Here is a 19023-nt window from a genome sequence, read left to right as displayed (position 1 = left end):
CCACATCTGGTAGCTTTTACCTCTTCAGTCTCTCTGGAATGTTTCCATTTCCCTCCACCTCCACTGCACTACCCTAGGTGGAGCCACACCATCTCTCTGACCACAGGACCTTTTAAATGTGCCCCTGTCTCTCCTACCTGGACATTCGGCTAAGGGGTGTCCCTGCTGCCATTATTGTTCCCCTCTCAAGCATTCTTGACAGGGTAGGAGCTCTTCAGAGCTTTTTAAAATGCAGATCTGATCCCCTGGGTTCCAGCTTAAAATCATCCAATGGCTTCTCATTGTGCTTTGGATAAAACCCAAACTCCTTAACTTGAATTTCAAAACCCTGCGTTATGTGACCCCTGCCACCTCCTCCACCCTCATTTGTAAGGTCCTTCCCTCCAACGCCACTTGGCTGCTATGCTAACTTGTTTAGGTCCCTTCAGAGCACCATACTTGCTCCCTCCTCCGTGCCAGCCATGAAGCAGGTGGTCCTCTTGCCTTGGAACGCTTGCCCTCACTGTGCCCTACCCTCCTTCCCCTGGCAAACTCCTCCTAATCCTTAAGATCTGGCTTCACTGCCTCTTACCCTCTCTGTAGGGTGTAGGCCAGTCTTGACTCCATAGGTGGTTAGGATTCCAACAGCAACATGCAGTACTTCCCCTCTCAGAATACTCTGTTGTGATCACTAGTTGAGTTGTGTGATTTCCCTGCAGGTTAGAAGGCCGGTGCAGTAGGGAAAGTGGTGGTAAGGAGTGCAGAGATTTCGGCCTCCACCCTGTATTCGCTGGTCAAGTTGCTTATCATCTTTATGCCTCCTCATCTATAAACTACTACTGCTTGCCTCACAGAGTTATCCTGAGAGTTAAATGAGATAATATGTGTGTGTGTATATATATGCATATATGTGTGTATATTGGGTTGGCCAAAAAGTTCATTCGGGTTTTCCTGTAAGATGTTACGGAAGACTCAAATGAACTTTTTGGCCAACCCAGTATATCAGTATAAAAGGTTTAAGTGCGTTAACTAGTCCATAGAAAATAAGTCTTCAATAAACTGAGATGCATGTGCAATGAATACTTAGTAAACGCAAGCTTTTTGTTGTCGCTTTGTTTTGTTGTTTTTAAGCTGAGTATTGCTACGGCTGTTTTCCTGGGAGTGCACCTTCCCCTTTTCTTTATGTGCCATTGGCTTGGTAAGATTAGAGTCCCAAAAGTAAAACTGTGAGTACTGTGTTTGCTTTCCCATTTGCTCCTTTCTTCCCAATCTGCGTAGCCTGTAGGAGTGATGTCAAGACGTAAAGTGATGTAGAAAGTGGGCGAAGAAAATATTATGTTCACAAAGCCTGTTTTCCAGTCAACTCCTAGGGGATCCCATGCCTTATTAGTTGTGGATTCTGCCTCTGCCCACAGTTCTTTAGTCCTTGCCTGCTTCAGAGCCCTTCCTATTAGAGGCACTGGCGAGGCAGTGCAGTGCCAGGAGGCCCAGGCATCAGGTCATTCAGGAAAGACAGGGCCATAGAATGCAAGCAAATTAAAGCATTCTCAGTGCTTCCTACTTCAATCTGCCCCCCAAAAAACAAAGAAACAAAACATAGGTGTGTGCATGTGTGTGTTTTAGAGGGAGTCACCAAATACACGTCAAAGGCAACACACAAATTAGTGCAGCATGAGTTCTGTGACGTTTGGTAAAGATCTTTGGAGAAGATGACAAAACAAGGTGCTTCCCAGTTCCATGGCCCCTAAGGTCTGGTGCAAACACTATGTGTGAAAAATCACCAAACATGTACCTCACCACTGAATTTTGTGAGGGTCGACTTACTACCCCTGTTACCTGGTAGTCTCCAGGCTTTAGAAGAGTTCTTGTCATTTTGATTTTTAGATGAGTCACTGGGTTTGTTGCCCCCAGAGGCACTTCATTATGATTCAGTGTAAAGCCCTGAAAGGACTTGGCTTCCGGGAGTTAGGGGTGGGATGAGGGCTGCAGTGGTTCTGCGTTGGCATGAGGCTGAATTGACACCTTTGATGTAGCCTAAGACAGAACCCGCACCTCCCACTGCTGCTCGGAAGACGTCAGCCTTACGCAGAAAAGGCATCTGCTAAGGAATCCTGCTTCTCATTCAGCCTGCTCTGGGAGCAGCCTTAGCCATCGTTAACTAATCCAACCGCTTCCCTCCTCCCCTGCGGTGCTGGGCTTAGTGCTCAGAAGGGATTTCGCCTCTTGCTCTTGTCAGGTTAGGCACTGAGACTGTGTCCATGTTAGAACTCATAGAAGGTAAGTTAAATGCATGATCCCTCTCCCTCACGGAAAGATGTTTATTTTGCGCCCTGGAGGACATGTGTGTCTCATTGCTAATCCTACTTCGTTGCTGTGGATGTAAAACATGTAAAAATGCTGACATTTTTACAGGCAAAATAGTGGCGATCTGATACATCTTTACAGAGTCATGTCTTTAAGTGTTTTATCAGTTCTTAGAGGTGTTGTTACTCAGAGAAAAGAATGGCTTACGTGAGTTCTGTGGCTTTGATTCCTTTTAGGGATAATGTTTAAAAGTCTTGAGAGTCAGGTTGATTCTCGTGATGTAAACCTATTGAAAAGCAGCTTTTATTTTCGACAGCAGTACAGATTAACGGTGAGGAGTTCCTGAGTGTCTGTGCCAGTTACTTTGTCTTGTGGGAGGCAGGTCCTTCTGAGTTAGGCTGGGGGTTGCATCGGGCGCAAGTGGATGTGGGAACTTCTAGAAGTGAGTTCTTAACTCTAAAAAGACAGTGATCTGTTTTCACAAGACACTGGGACTATCACTTGTGAGCTGTGCTAATATTTGCTCTCACTGGGTTGTACTGGGAAGCTAAACTAAAGAAGGAAGCATGAAGTCCATTGAAAATGTCTCAGAACCGCATGCCTAAAATCTCCGTGGGCACAGCTAAGAGCACCATTCATAAATTCATCAGGAAAGTTGTGCAAAGTACATTATTATTCTTTTTAATGTAACCTGCTGCTATATTCAACACTGGATTAGCAAAGCAGTGAGTTTCTGAAGAAGGTTTCTCCCAGAAGCTATTTTTCAGCACTATAGATAAAAAGTATCTGGAATTTTAGCAAATGTCCCTCTTTAATTGTTTGTTGCTCTGAGAAGATGATTTGTCGTGAGAATTCTGTAGTAAGCCACTTTTTCACTCTGTGATCCTCTGTGTTTCTAGTTAATGGAACCCCTGGGAGTCAGCTCTCTACTCCGCGCTCGGGCAAGTCTCCAAGCCCATCACCCACCAGCCCTGGAAGCCTGCGGAAGCAGAGGGTAAGGAAATGAGCACGCTCCTTGTTTAAGACCTGTCCGTGTCTCGGTGCAGATGGCACAGGTGCCGGCAAATAGGCCTCTTACGATAGCGCTGCTTGTCTCTAAGGAAGAACCAGGCGAGGACAGGAGGTGACCGACCTTGGGTCACTTATTACGGCTGCGGTTTCTCTTAGCTACGACTCGGGGCTTTAAATTTCCCTGTAAACTTGTCCTGATCTTAATTCCAGGGAGAATAGACAGTTGCTGCTCCACTTTGAAATACCTCACTCTTTCTGTCTCGAGGGCACAAAGACGTTAATGGCACTGGATTGTAAGCTTCCTTAGCTGAAATGAGTTTCATTAGAGACATCATCACTGGTCACCAGCCTTCCTTAAGAAAGAAAAGGAAAAGTGCCTGGATTGGAGGTGGGCGGGCCCTGGTGGGAGTTGCTTTAGGGCAAAGGATGGTGGTCCAGAGCCCCTGAGGGTTTCTGCTGCAGAGATGGTCGCATGGGACCTGTGTTTTTGTGAATGAAACCCACACCGAGCACCTTCTCTTTCATCATGACCTGCATTTATCTTTGAGCTTCTTGCGTAATAATGGAGAAGTTGATTGAGCTTGGAGACCAAAGTCAAAAAAGTTACCGGAAACAGTGTTCGTTTCTCTATTGCTAAGGAAGGGGGTGGGATTAGCTTTTCTTTCAGGATGGAAGAACGACGGTTCAGGACGCCTCACAACCTCTGCGGTTTGTCTTTCCCAGTAAGACCAAGGCAAGAATCACAGGAGTGGGACGGGGAGGAGGGGCATGGCGCAGTGGAGGCAACAGGAGGCCTTGCAGTGGCCTGATTTCAAAGGCAAGGTGCGGAGGGAGGTTTCAGGACATTTTAAGAAGCTAGGGCTCTTTGGCAGCTTTTCAACTCAAAGATTGGATTCACGAATTTCATTTCTTGTACTATGTGCTTTAAAATGAGAATTTAGGGCTTCCCTGGTGGCGCAGTGGTTGAGAGTCCTCCTGCCGCTGCAGGGGACACGGGTTCGTGCCCCGGTCCGGGAAGATCCCACATGCCGCGGAGCGGCTGGGCCCGTGAGCCATGGCCGCTGAGCCTGTGCTCGCAACGGGAGAGGCCACAACAGTGAGAGGCCCGCGTACCGAAAAAAAAAAAAAAAAAGACTTTATGTTCCATACATTTAAACTGCCTCCAAGAGGGAAGCTCCTCTTTGCAAGCCTCCTGCCGAGGTGGTGTCCACACACCCTCTGGGGGGAGGGTGAATGAGTCAGTCCCCAGTCCCCTTTGCAGCCTGGCCTGCCACTTAGCAGGTTGTACTGTCCTGATCGCTCCACTGAACCGCCTGGCATCAGGTCCAGCTGGTTTTGATTATTGCATGAGGCCTGGAGCTGGACACCAGCTCCTCCACTAAACGGCTGTGTTATCTTTGATAAGTCTGTTATCCTCTCCCGGCTTCAGTCAAAACAAAACAAAATAAAAGGCTCTTTCCAGATAGAAAACCCAATAATGCGACTCCAGTTCCAGCTGAGTGTTTTCACTATGGTTTCTTCATGGCCACGGTCTAATCTGGCATTTTAAAGTGCAGGAATCATTAGTGAACTACTAGAAGAATGGGCCAAGTTCATTTAATCTCCTAAATGTCTATGGTTGAGTGGAGGAAGGGCTAGTGGAGCGAGTGATGCTTTTCTTATAAATGTTACCCAGTGAGGCCCCCATCTATAGAGGCAGCCATTAGAAATAGGGCAGACTGGGGACTTCCCTGGTGGTCCAGTGGTTAAGACTTTCTTTGCTTTCCAATGCAGAGGGTATGGGTTCGATCCCTAGTTGGGGAATTAAGGTCCCACATGCCATGTGGCCAGAAAACCAAAACATAAAAGAGGCAATATTGTAACAAATTCAATAAAGACTTTAAAAACAACAAAAAAAGAAAAAGAAATAGGACAGATAGGGCCTCTTACATAGAATAGTCTCTCTTTTGAGGTGTATACTTTGGAGACTCCACCTGGCATAGAAATCCCTCTTCATCCTTTGGGCTAATTAAATTAGGTTCAGGATTTAGCTCCTGCTTCGTTGTTGAGATTAGATTAGAATGAGTGAGACTCCCTGCTACAGATCTGAGCTTCCCTCCTGCTGGCTTATGGTGCAGACTGCATCTTGGGGATGTAAAGCTCTGGGCTCAGCTCTCCCTTTGTTGGCAGAATGAGGCTAGAAGTTGCTTCTTCTGCCCTCTGTATTTCCTACTACACTATGATTTTGTCCAACTGAGGCAGAAACTTTCCATCCAGCTCCTAGCAGCTGTGTGGCCAGTGGCTTATGTAATTAACACTGCCAGCGCTTGGGAAATGATCATAAGGGATGGTTCTCTTGGAGATTCTTCATTTTGTCATTTAAACTACCAGTGCAAGCTCCGTACTTGACAGGGAAAAACAATCTCGTTTGTTTTAAGGAGACAAAAGGTTTATCATCATCTGAAAACATTTATTAAACACGTGTTGTGAGCAGAGCACGAGATAGTTGAGAGATGGTTCAGTTTCCAGGCTTTTGAATTGAGGCCGTAAATGAACATCCTCCATCCGTGTACCATGTCAGTGAGTAGAAACATTCCCAGCTGCTTTAGTGAGAGGAGCTTTCATCTTGGTGTGGAGGCAACTGCATCAAGTAATCCCTCCCAGTTAAAATGAGCCTCGAATATCCCTAAAAACTGATCCTGTTTCAAATTTGGTTAATATTCTTCTCAAATGGCTCTACTCCTATGCAGGAAATACTGAAATAAGTGAAAGATGGCAAGTGCTAAAAGAAGACACATCAAGGAATAAATTAACTCTTTTTATTGCAAATTGGAAAACAGTAGCTACTTCTCTTTTCCTTTCTGTGTTGCCTAGCAACATGGCCAGGGAAATGAGTGGGCTGCCTCTCCCTGCAACACACACTCACACTTCCTACCTCATTTTGAAACTCAGGAATATAAGCTGCTTTTCTTTTTTAAGGAATATTGAGACATTTGACCGCTTCTTCACAAACAACAAAATCTATATTTTTGTTTATGTTAATTATGATGGTTTAATCCGCTTTTTTCCTTCCCTGAATATTTTTGTTACCTCTTTTGGTATTTTAGAATAGTCCTATACAATAGGAGTCTGCATGCCAGATATTTTTCTTCTTGAAAGCGCTGATGGCAGTGTACCAAGCAACTGCCCTATTTTTCCAAAACACTGTTATTTAAATTGCTGTCTAGAAGCGTTTGGTCACAGATGCAGATCCGGGAGGCTCTTTTCCATCCATGAACTTTCTGGGGTCCTATTTCTTAATATATCAGGAAGAAAAGTGTTTTATTGTGTAGGTGGAGTGAAGCTCCCCATGATACTCCCACATGGCTGACTTTTGTAGATTATCTGATCAGTCAGTTGATGTGAAGAGTGGGTGGTTCAAAATAGAAAGGAAGCCAGGATTCTAGACACTCTCTGCAGATCTGAGCTCGTTGCCTGGTGACCAGCAGAGGGATCTCTTAGCAGAAAAGGGCGGAGGGGAGAAGAGGGAAGGTGACGGGTGAGCGGTTGGGGAACCGGGATAAACACTGGGAAGGGAGCAGGGAGGTCAAGTTCGCGTTCTTTCCGTCTTCCAAACATACCATTTTGAAAAGGCAATGTTTATTGGGTGTATGCGGGGTGCAAATGCAACCCTTGAGTTGTTGCTCTGGGGCCAGAATTTCCTGAATGCCAGCTGGGGCTCCTAATAAATTATTGCCTGAGGTAAGCACCTTCCTCTTCTACCCAGAATGGGAAGGAAACGTTGAAGGAAGAATTGCCTAGATACATAGTAGCAGAGTTGGTGTTGACAGACCTCAAGGGCCCAAGAACCCAACTGGACACAGAGGAAGGCAAAAGCTCATGAGCAGATCAAGCCAATAAGGCAGAATAAGCACCCTTTTCATCTATTTAGACGCTTTCATGATCTTCCCTCTTATCCAAATTTGACGACTCTAAAGGGTTCAATGACCTCAGAAACCGAGGATGCCCATTCAGTGTTGTCCCACTCCTAAGAGAGCGCAGGGCACCCAAGAAAGCCGCGTAAACAAATCTGTACCTGCCCTTCATCTTACAGGACCTGTACCGCCCCCTCTCCTCAGATGATTTGGATTCAGTAGGAGACTCAGTGTAAAAGAGACAATGGAGCAGTGTATATGGTTTGTGGTTGGGTGAAGGTTTCACGTTTCCTAAGCAAACGTCTAACAGCAAAATACACAAAAGAGTTTTGCATACCTTGAAATTATGAAGACTAAATCATATAGAAGGAAATATCCAGGTATTTTATATTAATCCTTGAAAGAGATATTTTTTTATATCGCCTACGTTGATTTGACTGAGGGAGCTTGAACACAGACTGGCTCAGTTGGTGAGGGTTTTGTGCCAGGCCTGGCTCTAGATGAATTTCATGTATGGGCCCGATCTTAGTTTCAGAATAGGCTAATGGTGTAGCAAGACAGTCATAATTTCTGTAGATGGGGTTTTCATTTTGATCATAGGTAAACATGTAGATACAAATTTTCTGTACAGTTCTGTACAGATTTTCTGTCTAAGCAGATTAAAATGCCACTAGCAGACATTTTTTCTTAAAGTTATATTCTTCTTAAACTTTACATTGCTGATTTTAAAGTACTTTTATTGCAAAATAATCAAAATATTCAAGTAGCGTTCTTCTTCTTCCTAGACAATATTCAGAGCTACTTGTCATTTTGTGGGTTAGTCTAGGTGAGGAAAAACACCCATGTCAAAGACATAGCTCATGAAGACTCTCTTGTTAAGCATAGGAACTTTCCTTATTTTTGTTGTAAAAAGTAAATTTTACTTTTTAAACTTATCTTTCATTGAAAACAGCCTAAGTGTAGCTTAAACATGAAGAATTTTTTCAATGGCGTTGCTATAAATTATATAATTCCTCCCTATAACCATATATATAATTTTTCAAATATATAAATGCTGAAGCTAGGAAGCTTTTTTTTTAAAACATACAGACCTAAAAAATTGTGTCTGGACTTATTCCAAAAAACCAATTTGAAAAGCAAAATTCTTTTAAATGTTGCTACATAAATCAGGTCCCAAATATCCAAATCTCTACTCTGATAAATCCTGGATCTTACTGGTATTTTGGAAATTTTCATATGCAAAACTCCTTTGTGTTAAACTAAGTAAGTCTATGATCATAACCTATTGTTAATCATTAACCTACTAATTCTGCTTTCCTAGTCCTCTGTTTAAAAATTATAGTCAGCTTTGCTTAAACATAAAACAATTATTTTTAATCTGAATGTTAAGAACTAATTTAATGTGTATGGTCTATTGCATTTAAGCCATACCCTAGTGATCATTTAGTTTTACTAGTTCAAACACTAACAATTTAAGACTTGTGTAGCATGGTTTTGATATTTTACAGGCTTGACATATCTCAGTAGGTGATAAATTAAAAATGTATGATGCCACTTGGAGGCTTTTACTTGGGGTTTTCTTTTTCAAATTTTACTTGAAGATTGAATTTAAAAACAAAATGTTTGATTCAAAATGGAGAGAATTTCAGTTGTCATATACTGTTTTAAATGTTATCCATTTATCTCCTTGATAAATTGCTCAACTATCAAATTTTACCATCTGGTTTATAGTTACATATGTTACTATCTCACTTTCCAAGTGAATAAAATATTCCAACCATAAGAAGGAGAAGAAGGAAAAAAAACAGTACAGGCAGCCTAACAGCATTTGAAAACTTAGCCTTATAAAAATTAGTGCCTCATTATCCTGTCTGTTGCAGAGAAAGACACTTCTCTGGCAGGTTATTTGAGAACTGCAAACTGAACCATTCCATCTTGAAAGAACAGTTCATAATACCTGTTCCAGACTTCAGATTTTAAAACTGTTTCCAATAGAAATGAACAGAGACTCCTGCTGAGATCAAAAGGCTGCTTTGTTTTAGCTGAAACAGTAAACATCTGTGAGGTTGCCTATGCTGGTGTCTGTTCTAGTTATGTCTTTGTAAGATGCATTACTTAATACAGTTGAGTCCATAAAAGATTAGTATGTATTTGACTGAACTGTCAAAAATGCAGAGAAAGCAGTGGAACAGTTAACCTAAATCTGGTGGGGTCAGATGGTCCAGAACAAAAAATAAATTCCAATAATTTTAGCTTCCCTGAACTGTCAATCTTATGGACAACTACTGCTTAGAAAGGTCCAATAAACGCTATTTGTTCTGGATAAGTGGTAGATATTGCCAATTGATATGAAGCCCAGGGCTTTGTTTAGACATGGCAAAAAGAAACTGGACTTGTACTAATTGCCGATAGATATCATGGCCAGCTTTCCATCCAAGCAGTTCCGAGGGAAATGCTATTCCACAGCATTTAATCTTTTGAACATATGATTTTTATTAAACGACTGTTCAGGGGCAATATATATCATTTACTTTTGAAACTAAAATCCCTCAGAGATTGAAACAGCACACCATTTATAGACTTTGAGATCTCTTCCTGTGCAGAGCATAATTCCATTATACTAAAGCAGAAATTAAAAAAAAAAAAATGCTTAGCAACAAACCAGAAGTTTTCAGTTTATTGGTGGAACCAAATTGATGATTTATAGGCACTTAAGATTTACTTACTTATAGAATTCTTTTTAAAAAAAAATTAGACACTGAATTTTTAAATTGTTCTACTGGGCAGAAGAGACCTCCAGCAAAAGCAATGCATTTTTGTCCTTATGGTAGACCTTAAATGTTCTGTGAAGACATTGCACTCTAGGAAAAATTTGGTCATTGGCACTTACATTTTCACCTTTAGACATCGTAGAGAACGATACAATAAACGTATCCCTGCTTTTAGCATTTTAGAAGTGCAAAACCTAATTATATATCAAGTATAAACTTCAGTGTGAACTCAAAAGACTGGTTCTGAAAGCCACGTGGTTTGTTTCTTCTTCGTCTTGCTTAATTACGTGGGGTGGGGCAGGAGTTCCCAATGTTTTCATACTGTCATAGACTTGTGAGACGTGGCAGGTCCACACCCATCTATACACATCCCTGTGTTCTTATATTGGCTCATCTAAATATTAAAAGTATCAAATACTATCTTCTAAAAACATTTTGAACCAGAATTCATGTGCCACATGTGTTCCCTATGTTAACCAGCAGGGGTATTTTGGTTGCATCCACTGCAGATCTGTACATGATTTTTTTTTTTTCATTTAAAAGTAATGGAATCTAAAAGCCACATTTCTTAGTACAAATGAATGAATATATAGAATAATATCCTTAAAAATAATTCCATATATTTTAGCTATTGGACTACTAAATTTTTCATATGTGGCCATGTATCTACCCAGGTGTGTAGGTGTTTACGTAAATTTGCAGGGCCCAGTGTGTATATGGGTGTGCTTATGTAAGTATTTGTGTATGTTTATAGACCATAAATGGTAGAGTATGGTATTTGTGACACAGCCTTATAAGTTACTGGCTCTTGTGGAATTGTATGTAAAACCTTTCATGTCATAAACCATTACCCATGACATATTAATTGAGGCATATTTAACTTCAAAAGTAGTTTTCTAAACTCGTATGGCAAAACGGTTCCAAATAATAGGCAGATGTACTGATTTCTTTTAAACAATTTGGAATCCAGTTAAACAAAAATTTCAAATTCAGATAAATCCAATATTGTGTTAACTGTTAAATATAAGCATACATTAATGCTTATATTGTTATGTCCTGATATTCTATTATTAAAACGATTATATACTATCACTGTTGTTTCTCTAATGTGTATGACATGTGGTGATTGTCAGTCAGTATTCACTAAGAAAACGAAGTATTGATTTATAGGGTTGTGAGTGGGTGAGTAATTATATTGAAACATAAATCGAAGAGAATCCAAACTGTGTTTGATTTGAAGTAAGTTGAATTGCAAAGCCAGATAACCTGTAAGGCAGTTTTGTATGTTCTTTCAAAACACGATTCTAAAGTATTGATGTATTTTCAGTAGTAACCCTACTATACTTCCTGTATGTGTGTATAACAAATACACACACTCCTGAAAATGTTAACTGAACGAATATATTGGGAATGAACTTTTCGGCCAACCCAATACTGTATATACGTACATTTCCTATTTATGCGTATTTGCATTAGCCTGGCTAGCATCTCTAACTGTGCATGTCAGTGACAACGATATCCCACAGCATTATAGTGTGAAAATTAGAGATATATTGAATTTGAAATACCAATTGCCTGATGCAGTTTGTTATACTGTCAGCTGAAAAATATTTGTAACTTTGTGCCTGTAATGCATGTGGAAAAGATAGGAAATCTGAGGCCCTAGCTGTAATTTTTCAGGGTGCATGATATATAGTGTCTTTAAAATGTGGTTCATTTTAGTAAAGACGATGGATAAATTCCAAGATAGTATAAACGATGCATGTTATACATGGGTGTTTGTATTATATATGGCCACAAAATGGTTTTGAAGCCAGGGAAGTAGGTATCTGAAAGGTCATAGGCAAAGAACTATGAAAGTTAATTTTCTTGTGATGTGTTTCTTTGAGTTTATATTCATCAGCAAGCAAGGAATTGAGTTTATTTGTTCTAAGGACATTTTACTTTGAAATACACTATGAATGTTGTAAATTTGGATAAACTTTTTGCAGAGAGGTTGACGTATTTCCTGCTTACAGTTTGAGTTGCTCGGATGTGCATTCTCTTAAAAAAAGCATTTGGTGTTAAAATGTTTTAAACAGCAACATGTTTTAAAATCCATCAGTTGAGGCCATCAGCAGAGTTTTACAGAGCGAAATGACGAAATGTTTCATTGACCTACCCAATTTTGAAAGTTCCATCACTTTGTACTGTGGCTTCACTGTAAAATGTTGTACCTTGTGTTTCACACTGGACCATGTTATTCCCCTCAAAGTTAATGTTGTGACACTTACCACCTTAAAAATAACTATAATAAACAGGAAAAACCACCTATGTTGTTCAGTGAGTTTCTTTCAGAAAACTTGATAAGTAGACATCGAAACTGAAATGACTGTGTGGGGTAAGGGTTACATTCATAATCATATTTATGGTGTTTTATGATGTAATTAGCATCAGCAGATGATACCTGAGATACTGCAGAATGACATCGCATGACATCCAAAGTATAAAATACTGACAGTAACAATGAAATAAGACTATTTTGTTGAAGAATTCTGTTTTAGTTGGTTATATTAAAATCACTAATACGCTTGCCTCTCAGGGTTGCATTAATGGTGAATATGTCAAACAAATTGGCAACTGGTTGAAAAAAAGAAATTTTAACCATAGTAACTTCCTCCTGGGCATGAAGGCATTTTTCCCAAAGTCATCTAACTTGCAGGGGGAAAAAATGTGCATGTGTATATAGGTGCATGTGTGTGTATGAAAGGTATTTTTAAAGTGCTAAATAAATAAATATATCATAAATAACTATAATAACAAACTTGATTACCCAACTTTAATATAGAACAAAGACCCATAATCTGTTTCATTCTTAATATGGTATATAAGGGAGAATAGAAAATTCTACTGGCCTAGTTAGAAAAAAAATTTTTACATTAACATTATTATAGAAGTCTAAAATTCTGGTTTGAAATCTAACATTTTTACTAGGTTCATTTTAACCTTAAAATTATAGTTTGCTGTAATTGGTTCTCTTTATTATTTCCATGATAACCTAAATATAGTCGGTACTCAAAGCAATAGTGGTACAGCTGGAAGGAATGTTTACAAGTTTATAAAATTCCAAATTGTGCTTCTACTTTCTGAATATAATAGACTTCAAAGTGAAATGGAGCAGGTGCCTGAAAGAGTAGTGCTGGGAATCCAAACTGAGGAGTAAATCATGGAGGGAGTTATTTTATTGAGAGGAGATTCCCCTTCCAAACTATGATTTCACAGCGAGGAACTCCTAAGAGGAGACCTGGTGCCCTCCAAGACAAATGGTTGAGATTTTAAATGTACAGATCCTGGCTCTAAGTGAGCGTAGTGATTAGACGGCAGCAGCAAAGCAGACTGCCCCGTACAACAGAGTCGTAACTAAACATGTTTATTTCTAATATCTCGGCTCCGTGGTTTCACTAACATAGATTTCAGTATTCCCATTTTCATTTTCTCTTCCTCTGAGTAAACCTATTTTATGAATGACAGTTCTACAGTCCTTTTAAAACTTTGACCAAATGTTTATAACTTTTCACGCATTTCAGTATTCGTTCTGAGTTATGCACGTGTTTGCTATGCCGTAAACTTTAGGTTATGCGTACTGTGGAGAATGCAGACAAGGGAATTTGGAAAAAGGAATGACTTTTGTGCCTTGCTTCAAGTAATGGAGCCTTATTAGTTATTGTAGATTGTAGATTGTTATTGTAGATTGTAGTGATTGTAGATTGTCATCAACTTATTGTTCTCTACCCACTTGGAAAGTAAATGAATATATGTTTTTTTCTATATACACAGAGTCCCTTGGATTTCAAGCTCTCTACACAAAGGTTGTGATTTAATTTTGTTATATGAGATCATCTTTAGACATTCTGTAGGCCTCAAGTCAGGATCACCAAAACAATTATTTGAGTTGGTTAAATATTTGTTGGTTGTGTTTCCATTATAAAATTGATCCAGTTGATTTCTAAATTCTTTTACTGCCATTTTCCAAAAAAAATGTTAACAAAGTAATAACTGCATGCCGAGACAGAATGTGAAGTGGAAACAATGTAATTATCCAGACAAAGCTAAAGTTATCTGGTGAGGTTTTTCTACCTTGATTACATCAGTTGGATCAATTGGATATTTTTGTAGTCATTATTCGGTGTGGACCCCAGCTGAGTGCCATTCATACAAGTGGCAGGAGGAACTCGTACCATTTTATGTTTGAAATGAACTGTTTTTTTACTACATAGTCATCAGATACATCTTGGTAAAATGTGGTTAGAACTGTTATGTCAGCTTTCTCACTTACTTCAAAAAAGTGTGATATGTTCTCCATCTGTTACATGATCCAAAGCTACACTTAGGGTGTGTTCTTACTGAGGCCAGTGCTTTTATGAAGGTGTGCCATGAAAGCGTCCAGGTGCCAGCAACCTGTCCACCTGGTTCCCATTAAATCTGCCTGGAAGCGATGACATTTCAAATGTCAGAATCTTAGAGCAGCTAATTGCGTTAAGTTCTAAAATTACTATGTTTTGCACTGTACACCCCTATGCCTTGGAATTCGCATACTGACTGAAGCAAACACAAAATCTTATCATCATGTATCCTATAAAATGGTTTATCTTCTCAGAAAAACCAAATAAGTAAATTGATTTCATTTATAAGCATGCAAAAATATAAGTGGGCCTTTTAGTTTCTGTAGGTCATAGATAGAGGCTGATTCATCTCATTGGGTTAATTCTAAAGAACAAGAACCTACACATTTTCCCTTTAGTATTTTCAAAATCCTTCAATCAGACTTATGGGCAATAATCAAAATGTTCCTACGCCGTCTAAGGTAGTATATTTAGGAGTAGTTACCAGGGTACTCAAAGGGCTGTGGTGATTACTGAATGACTTCAACTGGGAGAGACAGCAAAAATGTTAAGTGACGAAATCAGAATCCAAAAATAACGGGCTGGAAGGATATGAATGTAATAAATATGACATTAACATGAGTAAATGTGAAGTCTTAGACTTGATCCAAAACGCCAACCTCTCAAATATAGAATAAGGATATCTTAACACACTGTGAGTTCAGTGTAGGCTTAAAAGTTATGTTGTTACTGTTAAGCCAGTATGATCTTAAAGTGCATTAATATTCTATTCACAAGGAAGAAAGGTCTACCCTTCTCTCTCTCTGTGCTGGTCAGGGTACACCTAGAGTATTGCATTTGTTTTGAGCACTAGCATTAACCAGAGAAATCGACAACTGGAGGGTCAAGGGGTCACGGGGCCCTGTCTGATGACTAACAACCCAGAAAACTGGGATTATTGAAATTGAAAAAGAGAAGACACAGAAGGGGCGAAGTATCTCTTTCCAAATATCGGAAACATTGTCCTATTGGGAAATGCACTGTACTGGGAGAGAGCTAAGAACAACAAATAGGAGATGTAGAGGGGCATCATTTGAACATAACTTAAGGAAGAACTTTCTTTGCCTTATTAACAGTTAGGGGGCTGCCTTAGGAAGTAATGTGTTCAGTATTGGAGGTGTTTGGACAGAGGCCATTTGACCACATGCTTGGGATTTTTGTAGTGGGCATTTGGTCTCTCAGTGGAAGTAGGGTAGAACAGGTAATATTTAAGGTCCATTTCAGTCCCTGAAATTCGTTGAATCCATGAATAGTCATTGTCTTGGAAAAGTGTATAATGTTAACTATCTTACTTCTTTGGGGGAAAAGAAGAGATAACACTGTTAGAAATTTAATACATTTATTTTACGTCATTTGAGCATAGTAAATAAAATGAGAACTTTCCATTTTCAGAGTACCGTGTTTGTAATTAAATGTTTTTCTCTTACAATTGTCTGTTACCTTCAGACAGTATGAAATTTGAAATGACTTGGAGTATATTTTCAAACCTAAAGTTGAAAATAAGCAATTTTAAACATAAGCAGACTTGTGTTAACCCTACTTTTTTTTTTTTTTTTTTTTTTTTTTAACCAGAGCCTAAAAAACCTGAGGGGTTTTTTGTTCATAAGGCAGAGAAAAACACAGCTGGCACTATGGCCAGCTTGAAGGGCATCAGACATTTGGTGGCACTGTTGAAAATGCAATTCATTAGTTGATAAGGCAGTTTAGTGAATAATATCCAGCAAGTTTATTAAACATTATAGTTTAAAAGATGTTTTCGTATTATTTGGGTCAGAATTCTGTATTGAGTATCTGACGTTCTTATTAAAAGAACAAGATTTTGGAATTGAGTCCATAAGTCGTGGACATCTTTGCTAGGAAATACGCTACTAGTCTATTAATTTGAATGCTTGATTCTGAAAGAATGTGTCTTTGTATTCTAAAATCTAAAACGCCGTATGACAGGACAGCACCTGCCATCCCAAACCACAGTGTGTCTGCATTATTAAACACCATTTGTGATGCTGCTGGAAGAAATTCAAGGATCAGAAGGCCCAGAAGAGAAAGTCTACATTTTAGACATTTCCTTACTGCTTTTCTGCTTGGAACACCGTTTGTCTACAGCACAAGCAATGACACAAGGGATAAAAGATCTCCCTGTTCTGGAAAACACAAACCTTCCCCTCAAATGCGGTAGCGTTAATGTTTCTTTTCTCCAGACCTCGACATCGTAAATCTGCCTTGTCTCAGCCATGTATTCCAATATTATAGATATCAGGTTTTCACAAACAAACATCCGTAAAAGTCAGAAGAGCACACTTAGAGGCTCGTACATTTATAGTGCCTTCGACAGAGTCGGTTATGACAGCACAGTTAGTGTCCCAGCAAGAAAAACTCTGTTTCAGGGTCGCAATCTGAATCCTTTCTGGCCTGCCACAGGACAAATGCGTGCTTCTGGTCACAAAGGGAGATTGAATGAGATATAAGGATGGAAACAGCTCAAGTCACCAGGCTGATGGATTGGGGGATTATTACCATACTGGAAAGTAAAAGGCACATCACACAGACTAGGTGACCTTCAGGCATGTGGTGTACTAGAGTCACCACAAAACTTCTAGAAAGTCCTGTGAGGAAGCAGATGCATCAATGCCATGAATTTAACTTTTATTCCCATCGTGTCACCTGTCAGCTTTGATGAACTCGTCCCATGGAACGTGGTCATCTTAGCGCACCCAGGAGAATGTGCAGTTGACTCAAATGGCGCTGCAGTGACTGAAGTAGCGTTTGCCCGATTATATGCATCCTTTGGGTGAAGACTAAAATCTTTGAATTTCCTGATATCATTGGGCGTAATGGCAAGATACTGTTGGGCACAATGACAGTACGTAAAACTTCTCTTCCTACTTACTTTGTGCACAGTTAAGGCTGGATGGAATGGGGAGGAGGTTGAAGGGAGACAGGTAAGCAGAGCAGAAGTAGGTCAACTTTGCTTCTCGCCACCTCTTCATTATTAATTCAACTACAGACACTCTCTCCCTTCTCTCTGCTCCACAGACAGCCGGCACCATGAGCCCATGCCGCCCCTCACCGCCTCCAGGCTCCCATCAGGCCAACCAAGTGGATAAACCCAAGGAAACAGAAGGAGGATCTTTTAGGACAAGCTGTGTTCACTGTTTAGAAATAGCATTGAAATGTGCAAATTGCTTTCTCAAGGAATAGATAGAGGGATTCATTGTTAAAGTACCTGATCACAGTATTAAATATTTGGTATTGGTTCATCCTCTGAGCTTTGTGATATAGTTGTTACCCTGTTTGCTCTCGTGGGTCTTGGGTCCAGATACACCCCAAATTTACAAAGGAATCACAGGCTTAGGCTTTCAGTTCTCTCTTTGCCTCAGGAATACAAGTAATAATAAGTCAATGTTTCTTGCTATGTAACATTTAATGTATCAATAACTTGCTTAGTGCTATGCCTTTATCTCAAAATGGAATTAAGAAACCCACTCGTCAACCTTTCTCCAAGGATGTGGCAAAGCTGAATATTTTTTAAAGGATATTCCATAAAAAACAAACTGAAGAAAATTTGTTTCTATGGTAAGAATAGAAAAAAAAAAAAAAAAAGAGCTCAGAATGACCCCTTATCTGAAGCCTGTTTGCAGATGAGAGTGTGGAAGAGTGAGGTGAGATACCTCAAAGCTGCCAAACCTAAACAGTGCGCAAAAGGATGCTAACGTTGAGAAAAAGAAATAAAAAGTCACGGAACATCCAAAGGACGGTGATGAGCCTGACTCAGTTAACGCCATCTGTTGTTGGGTAATAGGGTGGGGGGGGAGGTAGTCCCAAATGAATAGTCTAAGAGCCTCCCTTTCCGAGTGTTAAGACCAATTACTCCCTGGTGGTGGGTACGGTTACCTCCCGAGATTCTGGGCTGGGCACAGCACCTGGAGACTCAGGTAGTGGGACCGAGGATGTTTATTCTCTGTTTCTGTTTCCCCCCCCCCGCAGAGCTCTCAGCATGGCGGCTCCTCCACTTCACTGGCATCCACCAAAGTCTGCAGCTCGATGGACGAGAACGACGGACCTGGAGAAGGTGGTGAGTTTTGGACTTGGTGTCTGAGGAGAAGGCTCAGCTCGTGCTTGGGCAGAGGATGGGCTGGCTAACTTTACACCCACCAGGAAACTGTCACTTCTGCAGCAGATGAGCCTGAAGCAGCTTCAGAGGCTCGTAGCAAGGGGGTAGGATTGAATGTGGCTCCCACCAGGGACGGTATCTCCTCTCGGGGGCCAGGAAGAGGGAGTTAGCCTAATGTGGAGACGTTTCCCATCCTCTGAAGGTATAAGCACCCTAACAAAGCCAGCTATTGCCCACTTTACAAATAAAAGGGGGTAATTGTTGCCTTTGTTGTTCCAAATTCTGTTCACTTCTGGAACAAGAAAGACATCTTTACTTTTTTTTTTTTTTTTTTTTTTTTTTTTGCGGTACGCGGGCCTCTCACTGCTGTGGCCTCTCCCGTTGAGGAGCACAGGCTCCGGACGCGCAGGCTCAGCGGCCGTGGCTCACGGGCCCAGCCGCTCCGCGGCACGTGGGATCCTCCCGGACTGGGGCACGAACCCGCGTCCCCTGCATTGGCAGGCGGACTCTCAACCACTGCGCCACCAGGGAAG

General features: G+C 40.5%; 1 protein-coding gene across 4 annotated transcripts in view; it reads left to right on the top strand.

Annotated features, from left to right (window-relative positions):
• DCLK1 (doublecortin like kinase 1) overlaps positions 1-19023 on the top strand; it is a 354244-nt gene that overhangs the window by 270919 nt on the left and 64302 nt on the right. For 3 of the 4 annotated variants that reach the window (XR_013824882.1, XM_079903169.1, XM_079903168.1), the window contains exons 6-7: positions 3183-3277; positions 18364-18451. Coding sequence is in view for 3 of the 4 variants with exons in the window: in XM_079903169.1 (XP_079759295.1) it covers positions 3183-3277; positions 18364-18451 (183 nt within the window). In the remaining variant the exon portion in view is untranslated. Of the gene's footprint in view, positions 1-3182; positions 3278-7366; positions 14342-18363; positions 18452-19023 lie in introns of those variants that run through there. The other variant, XM_079903170.1, reaches the window with a different exon arrangement.

The sequence above is a fragment of the Stenella coeruleoalba genome (genome assembly GCF_951394435.1).
Source record: "Stenella coeruleoalba genome assembly, chromosome: 18".
In the NCBI taxonomy this organism is placed as follows: Eukaryota; Metazoa; Chordata; class Mammalia; order Artiodactyla; family Delphinidae; genus Stenella; species Stenella coeruleoalba.
This window is presented reverse-complemented; position numbering and strand designations above follow the sequence as displayed.